At 45.1% G+C, this 14,148-nt stretch overlaps 1 protein-coding gene across 1 annotated transcript in view; it reads right to left on the minus strand.

Annotated features, from left to right (window-relative positions):
- Positions 1 to 537: 537 nt before the first annotated feature.
- Positions 538 to 14,148, minus strand: part of LOC137504634 (uncharacterized) — a 155,201-nt gene continuing 141,590 nt past the window's right edge. Inside the window, exons 18-19 of the mRNA XM_068233215.1 lie at positions 8,789 to 8,930; positions 538 to 716 (exon numbers count right to left, since the gene is read on the minus strand). Of these exons, the coding sequence (XP_068089316.1) occupies positions 538 to 716; positions 8,789 to 8,930 (321 nt within the window). The remainder of the gene's footprint in view (positions 717 to 8,788; positions 8,931 to 14,148) is intronic.

The raw sequence follows: 14,148 nt of genomic DNA on the forward strand, positions 1-14,148 counted from the left end.
CTGAGATTAAGATTCAGAAAGGTGGGTGGAGCGAACAAAAGCCAATCAAAATCCACCTATTGATTTTTAAGGAGAATATTTAATTGCTGCCATTCTTGCACTGTTAATAGCACAAGCCTCTTGTACTGTTAATCACCTGTACCTGGTACACTTAGCCATTGGGTGATGTGGCTTCAAATTCAGAAAAGCGGTGGAGCCACAGCCAATCAGATTTATTTAATTTCAATGCAAATTATTGATGCCAAAGACCGCAAAGCTCACAAACTTGGTCATTAAGTAATTAAGTAATTGTGTGTTAGGGTTAGGAAAAGGGGGCGGGGCCAACACCAGCCAAATACATACCCGGGCAACGCCGGGCTTCCAGCTAGTAATATATAAAAAAAATTATTACCACATAAAATATTATCACCATACATTGTACTAGCATTTAAACCCATTCTGTATTTTTTATCTTTTTAGTTATATATATATATATTTTTTTTTTCACACCTGCCTAAAAGTTTTGCTTATTGCTAGTATATATCCTCTTGGAAGGATTCAGTTGCGAGGTAAAGCACAGACTTCGTGGGGTAAAGGGGCATTTGTAAAGCTAACTTCCGAGGTGAGATCCACATCAACTCCGGAGGGAGCCTGGAAGGTGAAGTTTTGTAACAGTGTTGTGAAGAAGAGGAAAAGCTCCATCTTGGCCAACGTTTCACCGGCGCAACTTCTCCTGCCTGGAAAAAAAATAAAGCAAACTCACCTTAGCATAAAAAATAATGCAAACAGATAACCACTTCCCTACCACAGGTTATTTCCTTTAAAAACCAAAGCAATATTTACATTTCACGCTCCTCCCATTCATTTGCCAATAACTTGATCGCTACTTATTACACGGGACAAACCAGGCTTTTTTTGGATGGTACTTCTTGCTAAGAATTTTATTTTCTATACATTTTTAAGGGAATATATAAAAAATAAAACCGTAATTATTTCTCATTTTTCAGCCATTATTATTTATGAAAATTAAAAGTGCTACTGTAGATATAACCCACAAATTTTATTTTCCCATTTTTCCTGGTTATTACAACATTTAAAGAGAAACTGGAACGCCATCCCAATCAAAAGCTGATATCGCCATTCCCATGAGAAAGCTATTCCTTTTCTCAAACGGATCATCGGGGGCTCTGTATGGCTGATATTGTGGTGAAATCCCTCCCACAGTGTGATATCAGCGCCTCACAGCACTGAAATACTGACATCACACTGTGGGAGCCTTGTTGCATTGTGGGAAATAACAGCTGTTTCCATCTGCCAAAAATGCAAGCAGCATCTCCTTCCAGTGACATCCCCTGCCTGCAGAAAAAATGTCATCATGTGATAAATGTCAGAATGTAAATCAGGGAGAGGAAAGATTTTACAACGAGCAAACACTGACTAAATCATGTATACATAATTATTGTAAAAATTATGCACTTTTTTATTACATTATTTTCACTGGAGTTCCTCTTTAAAGTATGTCCCTAGCACAATGAATGGTGAAAATGTTTTATTCAAAGTTGCATTTTTTACAATAATCATAATCCATTAACTGCAAAAATAACAGTAATATACCCCCATGTCATATTAAAAAAGCTAAGTCCCTAAGGTCACTTTTGACAAGTTTTTTTTATTTTGGTAACTATGGAGACGGGGTTAAAAGGAATAAATAACTATAGGAAATGTATTTTTTAAAATGTATTTTGATGTATTCTAGTGTAATTTAACTTTTTGTCCTCTAGGTGTCCCCACCCTTTATCCTATGTATTTTATGAAGGATCATTGGCTTCTCACTGACGTTGGTGATCAATCATTCACAGGCACTTTGAAGAATCGGCTTTGGTAACACATAATCCCATTGCCTAATGAGTGCTAGATGGGGCAGCCCAAGCATGTGTTTGCATGTGGTGACAAAAACAAGAAAGTGCTTTTCTCCTGTAGGACCCACCAGAGGTGGGATCAACAGTTTGGTAACAGAAGTTGCCTTTTCATTCTTAATTTGGATAGCTTCAGGTGCTTTTTCTTGAGCCGCAATGACAGGCTGTACACCCAGGTGCTGAGGCAAATTGTGGTGTAACAATAGTAGTCAGGCAAGCTGTAAAAACTCGACAACAACACCATCCACAACATGGAAAATGATCACTAGTGTGTGGCCTAGTCTAGTGTGTGTACTACACAACTTTACTTAAAGTAAACCTGTAAAGAATAAAAGTGCCCCTGGGGGGTAGTTACCCCGGGAGGGGGAAACCTCTAGATCCTAATGAGGATTTTCCCATCTAACTCAATCCAGAGCTGGCAGTGCGGGGCACAAGCAGATTATATTTACTTTTACCTGCCAGCGCAGACACAGTAACGTCTTTCTGCTCGGGCCCCAGCGGAAATAGCTAAGCCTGATCAAGTCTGCTCTACTGCACAGACATGAACCATTTGCACCTGAGCAGTAAAGTAGACCTGATCGGGCTTGGCTACTTTGGCAAGAGACCATCGGAAAGCTGCTACTGTGACTGTGCTCACAAGCCTCTGTTGGCAGATTTTCGGGGGTCCTAGAGCTGGATCTCCTCTGGTGAGGAGGACAGAGAATGTCAGGAACCGGCCCGCGGCACGCCTGTGTATACGGTTCCCGACTGCGGGTTTGACCAGATCAAGCGGGAAGCAGCCTTATTCGAGCTAAAACAAGGCTGGGACCCCTCAGAACACCTCTAACTGCCACCACTAGCGGTTCGCTAGACACTTCCACTCTGCTGTCGAGTCCTCAGCGCGCAACCTGCGTTTTCGTATTCGGGTCAGCTTTGCGCTTAGGCCGAATACGGGAACGCCACGCACCCACACACACACACAGTTGCAATCTTGCACTGTAGTGAAGCAAAACCACTAACAGTCGTTCCGAACGATACTGTTAGACTTCCCACTCGGTTGTCGAGCGCAGAAGTGCCCCATACACACAATGCAATTACAATTTCATATGGTAGTGTTGCTCAAGCATACAATTAGGCATGGACCTATACACCGTTACACTGCAGTCTCTTCTAGGCTATGAGTGTTAGTTTAGTACGGCAGAAGTCAAGCTTATTAAATAATAATTTAATATTCCAGGGAAAAAAAATGGAACAATGCAGAACAGAATATATACAAAAGATTACAAAAACAAAGTAAAAAGTTACAAAGATAAAAGTACAAAAATACACACAAAGCGATTTTGCTTACCAAAATAAACGGGGAAATAAACGTACCAGCGTATCGATCTGGCGTTGTTGCGGGAGGACGCACTTCTGGTCAGAAACCAGGTTAGTTCTAGCCGTGTGGACTACCTCCAAGAACTACCAGTTGTGGCTATCCTAGCTGCGGTTTTATACTGTGAGATACGCCTGGAGGCTGCAACTTCCTTAGGGAGGGGAGGAACTAGTTTTTAATTAAATCTCAGACATATTCCATTTCCAGGTAGAAGTCTATACATCAAAAGATTGTGAAGTGAGGCTTTCAACTCCAGGGGAAAACTTGATTAAGGCTTCCTCCCATTATTTCCTAGCATCAAAGCTTTCCTGTCTCAGCCCTTAAAGCCTGCAGAGATTTCCAACCCCCTTCCAATAGATGTAATTTACAGGGTATAGTTTGCACCTCCACCAATAATTCAATTTCCACAGGTAAAAAATGGTATCAAAAGGACTTCACCCCTTCACCCATTTCCAGTAGGCTGTCATGTACATTTCAAACATCCCTGTGTTAGTCTCCAGACTGGGGTAGTCTTGCTTTGTGTATTGAGACAATGGGCCGTCTCCTGAGTTCAAAAAGCCAGACAGATAATCCCATTAGCAGGGGACCACTCTCAGAGGAACTGCATACAGAAACTCAAAGTACTTTATGGTCAAGATAATCACCCATTTCCTTGCCCCAAGCAACTCAAGGCAACAGCTCCCTTCTAGCAGACCTACACGGAACACAGGCAGAAAAATGAAAGAATATGTTCCTTTATTATCCTTAACATCATCAGCCCCCAATATATCACCACACCTCCCCTCTTTAGAATGGGGCAAGGCAGATGATCTTCCCAGATTATCCTGCCAGCACCTACATTGTTGGTTCTGCTTGACGGGACAGCCCATCCGCATTCCCATGATTGCTCCCCTTCCAGATGGCCCTGGCAGGTGATTCTAACGAATCATCCTGCCAAAGCCTACATTTACGGCCTGGCCAGGTGGGGTAACCCTTTAGCATCCTCAGGAGGGTTCCCCACCTGTCAGTTAGCTCCCAGCTACACGACTGGAAAGCTAGGTCAGGTTGCTGCAATGTGTCGTTGCCCTTGGCAACCTGACGTAACCAACCAGGGGAATGCGGGTCAGTGACGACCGTGAATTCGCAACCATAGAGACAGTGCTGCAGCTGGGGAAGGGTTCCCACAGTCGCTACACGCACTTTCTCTATAGTGGTAGGAGCTATCTCTCGGTCCCTTTGGGGAACGATTATCTGCCGGTCTGCCTCCTCCACTTCGGACAGCTCAGAGGGAATAACTTCCCAGAACCCTCTCAGCCCGCCCCTCCCAGCTGGTGACCTGCTGGGTAGCCCCCTGAGATCTTCCAGACTGCTGTCAAATCGAACAGCCCCAGAGAGCTCAGTGCTGCCTGTCACACATTCCAGGAAGGCTGCAGATGGAGAGGCTCCTGGGCCCTCCGGGCCAGGTTCCGAAGTGGATGTTGCTGACCCAGCACATTTGTCACTTCAGTGGACAGTCCCTCTGCTGTAGACTCGCTAGCGCTGCGGGTTACCACGGCAGCTGAGGGAGCGCCCACCTTACACATATCATAAACCACATCACCTTTGGTCTTGAAACCATCTGAAGGGGAAAGATCTGGCCTGGTGCCGTCTGCCCCTTCAGTGGACAGTCCACCTGCTGCAGCCCAGCGACCACTGCTGGTTACTCCTGCAGCCGACGGAGTGTCCACAGGACAAGCATCATTATGTAGCACAACACATATGATATCAACATTATCCGTCCTATACATATTGACATTTAGAACATCACATAAAATATCCACATTATCTGTATCATTACACACATTGCTACTCAGCACTTCACAAGTATCCTCAACAGTTCCTGCATCGATCGCCTCGATAGTCCGTGCGTCATAAATGACATCATCAGTTTCTGCATTTTTGGTATCCACATGTCCCACTCCAGACCTAGGCACTGGAGAATCACTAGGGCTGGCTCCTAGTATACAGTCCGTAGCCCCTGGGGGCCCACCAGCACCCCCCACTTGCACAGAGTTATCAAATAGTACCTTGCAAGAGTCCTGAACTTCTGCTGGGGATGCAGGCTCCACGGAGTTTGGAGTAGGCTCATACCGGGCCACTAACCGTCCCAGGTCAGTACCCAGCAAAACGTTGGTGGGGATTTTGTCAGTTACCCCAACTTCCTTCATTCCGCTGCCGGCCCCCCAATCCAGGTGGACAAAGGTGGTGGGTATGGCTGGGGCGACACCCCCAATTCCTCGGACAGCAATCATTTTCCCAGGTATGTACTGCTCCGGGTTCACAAGCTGGGGATGTATGAGAGTCACTTCTGCTCCAGTGTCTCTCAGCCCAGTGGCAATTGTACCCCAAACCGTGACAAGCTGCAGATTCTCTGCATAGCCAGTGGCATTCCTGGTAGCACACAAAGCCGTTGGGACTTCACTGGGGTTTGAGGCCTCACTGGATTTTGGGGCCTCCTTCTTCCTCTCTGGGCAAGTCGTGCTGATATGACCCACCCTGTCACATACAAAGCTTTTCCGAGTGTCAGTGGTCGGTTGCCGGAATCCAGGAGACAGCGGTGCTTGCCTCCTCTGGGTGCTGGGTGACACAGGTTTAGCAATCTGTTCTCCCCGCCAGCTGGGAGTAGTAGTCCTCCGGGACTCGGGAGCTCTATGGGCAGTGTAGGAATCGGCCAGTTCCGCAGCTTCATCCACTGTCTTTGGTTCTCGATCCAGCACAAACAGCTGGACCTCAACAGGACAGGTGTGTAGGAACTGGTCTTTTATCATCAGCTCCTGCAGGGCGTCCAAGGTTTTGACTGACAGTCCTTTTAACCACTGCTGGAAGGCAGTGCGCAGGTTGCACGCATGATCCAGGTAACTGTCATTAGGACCTCGCTGCACTGTCCTGAAACGTTTTCGATACACCTCTGGCGTGAGGTGGTATCGCGCAATGATGGCTTTCTTAATCGCCTCAAAGTCTGTTTCTTCCTCCTGGGGGAGACTCACAAACGCCTCCAGGGCCTTGCCTTTCATCCCTGGTGTGAGGTATCTTGCCCACTGCTCACGGGGCACCCCATACTGCCGACAAGTCCTTTCAAACCCCTGTAGGAAAGTGTCTATGTCAGAGTCCTTGTCCATAGCGGGGAACTTATCCAGGGGAATTCTGTGGACTCGCTCACCTTCGCGTTCTGCGGGTCCAGCAGACCGGTTCTGCTGCTGAAGTTTAGCCAGCTCCAGCTGGTGTTGCCGTTCAGCTCTTCCCTCCTCTGCCCGGAGTCGCTGGACAGCTTGTTACCTCTCTGCTTGCCGATGTTCCAGGATCAGCTTTAGGCGCAGTTCGGGCTCAGCCGAACCTAGTAGCTGTAGGTCGGCTTCCAGAGATGTCATCTCCGCGTTCGGCGGATCGTCCAGGACATCGTCTCCACTCGCATTCTGTGGCGGGAGCGATTCCTCCTCTGGCGTGTCCTGAGCTGCATCCGCTGACGTTGAAGCACGGGCTTGCTCTGCCTCATCATACTCCTCGAGCGCACGAACTAACTGCTCCTTAGTCTGGCCGCTCACCGTCTCGATGCCTTTGTGCTCACACAGGTTGAGTAGTATCTCTTTGTTTTGCCTTGCATATCTGGATGCTTTCTGAGCCATCGTGTTGCAAAAAATAAAAAGGAAAAAAAAGGCTAATACACACCATACAATTGCCTGTCAGACAGATGGGTTGAACAGATGATTTCCGGCAGGTCCGATCTGATTTCCGATCGTGTATACGGTTCCCGACTGCGGGTTTGACCAGATCAAGCGGGGAGCAGCCTTATTCGAGCTAAAACAAGGCTGGGACCCCTCAGAACACCTCTCACTGCCACCACTAGCGGTTCGCTAGACACTTCCACTCTGCTGTCGAGTCCTCAGCGCGCAACCCGCGTTTTCGTATTCACGTCAGCTTTGCGCTTAGGCCGAATACGGGAACGCCACGCACCCACACACACACACAGTTGCAATCTTACACTGTAGTGAAGCAAAACCACTAACAGTCGTTCCGAACGATACTGTTAGACTTCCCACTCGGTTGTCGAGCGCAGAAGTGCCCCATACACACAATGCAATTACAATTTCATATGGTAGTGTTACTCAAGCATACAATTAGGCATGGACCTATACACCGTTACACTGCAGTCTCTTCTAGGCTATGAGTGTTAGTTTAGTACGGCAGAAGTCAAGCTTATTAAATAATAATGTAATATTCCAGGGGAAAAAATGGAACAATGCAGAACAGAATATATACAAAAGATTGCAAAAACAAAGTAAAAAGTTACAAAGATAAAAGTACAAAAATACACACAAAGCGATTTTGCTTACCAAAATAAACGGGGAAATAAACGTACCAGCGTATCGATCTGGCGTTGTTGCGGGAGTACGCACTTCTGGTCAGGAACCAGGTTAGTTCTAGCCGTGTGGACTACCTCCAAGAACTACCAGTTGTGGCTATCCTAGCTGCGGTTTTATACTGTGAGATATGCCTGGAGGCTGCAACTTCCTTGGGGAGGGGAGGAACTAGTTTTTAATTAAATCTCAGACATATTCCATTTCCAGGTAAAAGTCTATACATCAAAGATTGTGAAGTGAGGCTTTCAACTCCAGGTGAAAACTTGATTAAGGCTTCCTCCCATTATTTCCTAGCATCAAAGCTTTTCTGTCTCAGCCCTTAAAGTCTGCAGAGATTTCCAACCCCCTTCCAATAGATGTAATTTACAGGGTATAGTTTGCACCTCCACCAATAATTCAATTTCCACAGGTAAAAAATGGTATCAAAAGGACTTCACCCCTTTACCCATTTCCAGTAGGCTGTCATGTACATTTCAAACATCCCTGTGTTAGTCTCCAGACTGGGGTAGTCTTGCTTTGTGTATTGAGACAATGGGCCGTCTCCGGAGTTCAAAAAGCCAGGCAGATAATCCCACTAGCAGGGAACTGCATACAGAAACTCAAAGTACTTTATGGTCAAGATAATCACCCATTTCCTTGCCCCAAGCAACTCAAGGCAACAGCTCCCTTCTAGCAGACCTACACGGAACACAGGCAGAAAAATGAAAGAATATGTTCCTTTATTATCCTTAACATCATCAGCCCCCAATATATCACCACAGGGAAAGCCTCTTTAGGATCCAGAGGGGGACTTAGGGGCACTTTGTTCCTTCAGGTACACTTTGATGTACTTGTACTCCACTTATTTGTCCGGCATGACAATGTTTCTGTGCAGAGCTCATGATGGACAACCTAGCTTGCTTCATGACCTTGCCTGTTATTTGCAAAATGACTTTCATGGCTGGAGCTCTCATGAACTTTTCCAATGTTCATTTACCAATGATTAACCAATTGTACCACCTCCAAGTAGTATGAGGGCCAACAGAATTTGAATACTATAAACAGATTGTGTAGGAAAGTTCCCCTACAACATGGAAGTGGTAAAATTAATATTCATTAACCAATCTAAATTGGATATGTGTACCAGGCTTTCAATCTCTTCAGCAAGATGTGCTTTGGATTACCTGCTGAGAAGGGGATGAAGGCCTCGTTATTTCTGAAATTCCCATCTGCATCAAGAAAGTGTTCAGGGTAGAACTCATAAGGTTTTTCAAAGTAGGCTTCATCTCTTAATGCAGAAGACAACACCGGCATAATGGTGGTGCCCTAAAGAGAAAACAGTTTGGAGAGTAAAAACATTGTTTAGTAGATTGTGTTACACTTATACAGTGTGTGTATATCAGTAATATTTAACAGTACATCAGTAGAAAGTACGGACTTACCCCTTTCTCCAGTAATAAAGCTCTTGTTGATTGGCTGGCACTGGCAGTGCTGTGCAAACCAATTAACTAAGATTGGGGCTCTAACCCTCCAAGGCTAAATGGTGCTGTTGATGAAATTTCACAAAGCTCGAATACAGACACCCTTGGGTACTGGCTGTCTGTAAATAGATATTCAGGCAATTTAAAGTTGTAATGCTTTTGCACTTTGTTGTACTTTAGAGAGGAACTCCAGTGAAAACAATTTAATAAAAAAAAGTGCTTCATTTTTACAATAATTATGTATAAATGATTTAATCCCTGATTTATATTCTGACGTTTATCACATGGTGACATTTTTACTGCTGGCAAGTGATGGGAGCACTTTGAGTCCGACAGGAGAAAAGCGCTATATAAATGTTCAGATTATTATCAGATTATGTAGCTGCTGCTTACTGTTTTGGCAGTTGGAAACAGCTGTAAACAGCTATTGCCCACAATGCAACAGGATTCACAGACAGGAAACTGCCAAGAGTACGTACTCAGAATTTCTTTGTGGTAGGGGTTTCACCACAATATCAGCCATACAGCGCCCCCTGGTGGTCTGTTTGTGAAAAGGAATAGATTTCTCATGTAAATTGGGATAAAGTTCAATTCTTGGTCGGAGATTCTCTTTAAATCATTTAAACTCTGGCTCTTGTTAGTAATGCAATGTTTTAATGTTTTAATTACACCATTATATATAATACAGACATATCACGTCCTACATGTAAAGTGTTCATTGTTTTGTGCTGATAATAAAGGAAACCAGAGATGACATTAAAAAAAAAAAAATACATACCTGGGGCTTCCTCCAGCCCTCTCCGGGCCTGATCGCTCCCTTGGCGCCGTCTTCTGCCTCCTGAATCTTCGGTAACGGGTCCTGGTATCTCCTACCAGTTGGGGCTTACTGCGCATGCGCGGCCCTGTCGAAGATACCGGGACTCATTACGGAAGATCCAGGAGGCGGAGGACGGCGCCAAGGGAGCGAGCAGGCCGGAGGCGGCTGGAGGAAGCCCCAGGTATGTATACATTTTTTTAACGTTTCATCTCTGGTACACTTTAAAGAGGATCTTTAACCCTCGGTTGAACTTAATCTTTTTTGTTTCAATCATTTTTATTGGGTTTTAAAGAATAATGAGCATACAACTATACATAGATAGTAAGACACAACACAAACATATCACATGGCCAATATCAATCATTTCTAGATCTATGTTCTGTTTTTTAACTTGTTCTCACTTTGCAATGTATTGACTTTTTCCCCCTTCTGCTATATTTCAATAAAGTTCCTCTTTAAGTAGTATGTCCGTGCATTTCCAAAGTCTATCCTGTACAATGTTGTGTACGTAAATCTACACACATAACCACACATCAGGGGCCTGATGCTATTGTCAGAATCGTCAGCGTTAAACGCTGATGAGTTCAATAATCAGGCGACAATAACATCGCCTGATGCTATTGAATTTAGAATTAGGCACGGTGTTAAAAAAACTCGCTTGGGCGATATGATCAAAAGGGAGTTCTTTACACCCTATCCTATTACACTTCCATGCTGCCAGGAAGCTATGCTTCTTGTCAGACATGAGCGTTAGCTTAGACCTGCAAAAAGCAGGTCTAACCATGCTAACACACATCATTGCTGCTGCATCTGGGGGTCTCTTTTAATGAAGAGACCCCCAGAGCTGCCAGCCAGGCCGCCGCTCATCTCTGCGCAGATACACTGAAGCAACTTCCTTTCCGCCGCTGAACACCCATTGTTTACCAACACTGTAATTAAAGTGTATGTGTCACTGTAATTACACTCACCCTCTCTCGCAGAGCCCCTGCAAAGCATCTTTAAAGCTCCCACCAGGACTCCCCATCGGTCCATTGTCTGGATCATTTTCACTGGCTCCGACAGTGGACCAATAAAGAGCCCCAGCAGGCTCTTCAAATATGCCTTGCCGGGGCCCTGCGAGAGAGAGTAATTACATACACTGTAATTACAGAGTTAGAAAACGTGCATTGAGAGGTGGTGGGTCTTCAGCGGCGGTATGTAAATAACTAATGGGTGACAGCACAGCTACACGGGAGGCTTCAGTTATCCGCGGCGACCCGACGGGGATCTCTGGGGGTCCCTTTTTAAAGGAGACCCCCAGATGCAGCGGTGGAAGATGGCGGCGTATGTTCGGCGGGTGTGCGCATGTGTGGGGAGTGAGGCCGTGGTGCTGAAGGACAGCACCACAGGGTAAAACTTCGCTCCCCATCGCCCGTAACATGGGAGCATCTCTCAAGCTTTCACCTGAGTAATGCTCCCTAACGATCGACATCACGCGAGTGAAACTGGCAATAGGATTTGCCGGTAATCCTTGTACGATGGAAAGGTGATAAGTAGCTCACATCTGCAAGCTACTTATCACCTTGAATAGAATCAGGCCCTATGTCACTTCTGCTGTAGGACCACGAGGGTTTACATACGAGCCATGGAAATTAGGCTTGCATTGGGAAGTTAGAAAATCTTCCCAATGGAAACACAGAAGTTATACCTCTTCTCCACTTTATCCAAACTGAGTACATGTGCAAACGGTTTCAAAACGCCAACTGAAGGAGAACTCCACAAACTCCAATGCAGGTTGTAAAATTCAAAAAGTTTATTAAAAAAAAAAAAAAAAATTACACTTTCTACTCCATGTAACCAATGAGAATAACAAACAATAAATCTATAATATCACAGTCTTCTGAATGTCTTCTGATCTTCTCCCTACAGAACACTTTTGGTAGCTAGTAGGAAAACAACTGGTTAATAAAAACACATAACCTTCCCACCCGGTAAGTATTTCTGAGCATACCCGCCCACTTTAACTACAAAGAACCTTATTTGGTTTTTCCTAAAACCCTGTGTACTAGAATAATTTCAGTTTAATCCTTCTCACTAATAATACCGTTATATATCAATTTCACCTATAAATTTGCTGATCAGCAAAATCTTAGTCACCAAATAGTAAATAGAGTACTCTTTCTTTTTGTTTCTGAACCGGTAAATTATTCTGGCTATTATTTATCCAAAATTGCAGCCAGGTACTATATGAGAATAAGTTGGATGGTTAAGAGGTTAATAAATTGGTTAGTTAATGAAGAAAATTAAAAAATAAAAAATAAAAATAAAAATAGGTTAGTGAGTTACTAGATTTAGTAAATTACTAAGATTACTTAAATTAGATAAATATAAAGAAAATAACTCCGTCACCAGTTCTCTCAAGCAAAACTACTCAATATGCTTGCTCCAAAAATACAGAAAAACAACAAGAAAAATATTTTCTTTACAGATCCAAAATCTGTCGCTCCTGTATGTAATCACTTCTGTTCTTTTGCAGGATCAGTCTACTGCTAAGAAAAGCAGTCTATTAACAGGTACTTATTCCACATCTGTCACTGCTGCTGGTAAATTGACATATTAACCAGCTGAGCGGTCTGGACGAGCTCAGCTCGTCCAACACCGCCAGAGGCTGCAGCTCAGGCCCTGCTGGGCCGATTTGCACCAAATAAAAAGCAGCACACGCAGCCGGCACTTTGCCAGCCGCGTGTGCTGCCTGATCGCCGCTGCAGCGCGGCGATCCGCCGCGTGCAGCGGCGAAAGAGGGTCCCCCAGCCGCCCGAGCCCAGCGTAGCCGGAACAAACAGTTCCGGCCAGCGCTAAGGGCTGGATCGGAGGCGGCTGACGTCAAGACGTCGGCTGACGTCAATGACGTCACTCCGCTCGTCGCCATGGCGATGAGGGAAGCGAAACACGGAGGGCCGCTCATTGCGGCCTTCCGTGTGATCTCTTGCCGCCGGAGGCGATCGGAAGATCGCCTCCGGAGCGCCCTCTAGTGGGCTTTCATGCAGCCAACTTTCAGTTGGCTGCATGAAATAGTTTTTTTTTATCTAAAAAAAACCCTCCCGCAGCCACCCTGGCGATTTAATCAGAACGCCAGGGTGGTTAATCATTTCTTCTTTCCTTTACAGGAATCCAGCCGGACGACTCTTCCCAAAGGTAAGTATTGCTCCAATATAACTTCGCACTGTCTTGTGCACCACACATAAAATAAATAAAACTAAAATGGCTTCTTGCATTTATTACTTTGTAAAGTCAATAGGCTATAAGAGGATAGGATAGGCCTGTAGCGGACAGGGCAATAGCCTATTTCATTAACCAGATTCACTTTCTTCTCAATCTCACTATTTCATAGTCTCATGCATAGTATACGGGCAATATGCAGTTTCTTGACTTTTATAAAAAAAAAACTGTTTTCCAGTGGTGCTCAGCAGAGCTAGAATATTCGAGTAGCTTGAATATTCGAGCTCTTTTTCAGCTATTCGAGCTCGAATACCGAGCTCGAATAGCTGTAGCTATTCGAATGGGCTATTCGAGTGAACTCGAATAGCCCACTCACTATTCGAGCTATTCGAGCAACAGCGCTATTCGAGCTCGAATACCGAGCTCGAATAGCGTCATAGCCCAGATTGATGTCCCTAGAGCCAATCAGAGGGCTCCCAGGCCCTCTGACGGCAGCCAATCACAGAGGGGGACCCTGGCCAGCCCCTACCCTATAAATAGCGGCCGCCATGTTCCGTTTTTCCGTCCTTGCCTGACTTTGTACAGAGAGAGATCTGCTCCTTTGTGCTTTGGCTTAGCAAGAGCTCTATAGTGGTCAATTACCTAGCGTTTTTGCTCACATACACCTCCTATACACACCTATATTGTTGTTAGCAGGGGTGCTCGGATGTGCCTCATCCACGAATTCGGCAATCCGCGTGGTTGCAAAAAAAAATCCGCATTCGGCCCCGCCGCATGCGGATTTTCGTTCGCGTCCACGCAACCACGCGGATTTTCTGCCGTGAATGGCGTAATCACGCGTGGATTCCCGCCCGGAGGCGGATTTTCTTTTAACGTTAATAACAAAGCCCCCATACATGCTACAATCCCCCAAATTGCATGGATTATCGAGGTGATAAGGGGCAACCTAACTTCAACATAAAAAATTCCCCCCAATTTTTTTTTCTAGAGAAAATGGATTTTAAAGTGAAATCAACACTTTAAATGGGGCTATTAATTGGTAATAAGT

The sequence above is a fragment of the Hyperolius riggenbachi genome, chromosome 4 (genome assembly GCF_040937935.1).
Source record: "Hyperolius riggenbachi isolate aHypRig1 chromosome 4, aHypRig1.pri, whole genome shotgun sequence".
In the NCBI taxonomy this organism is placed as follows: Eukaryota; Metazoa; Chordata; class Amphibia; order Anura; family Hyperoliidae; genus Hyperolius; species Hyperolius riggenbachi.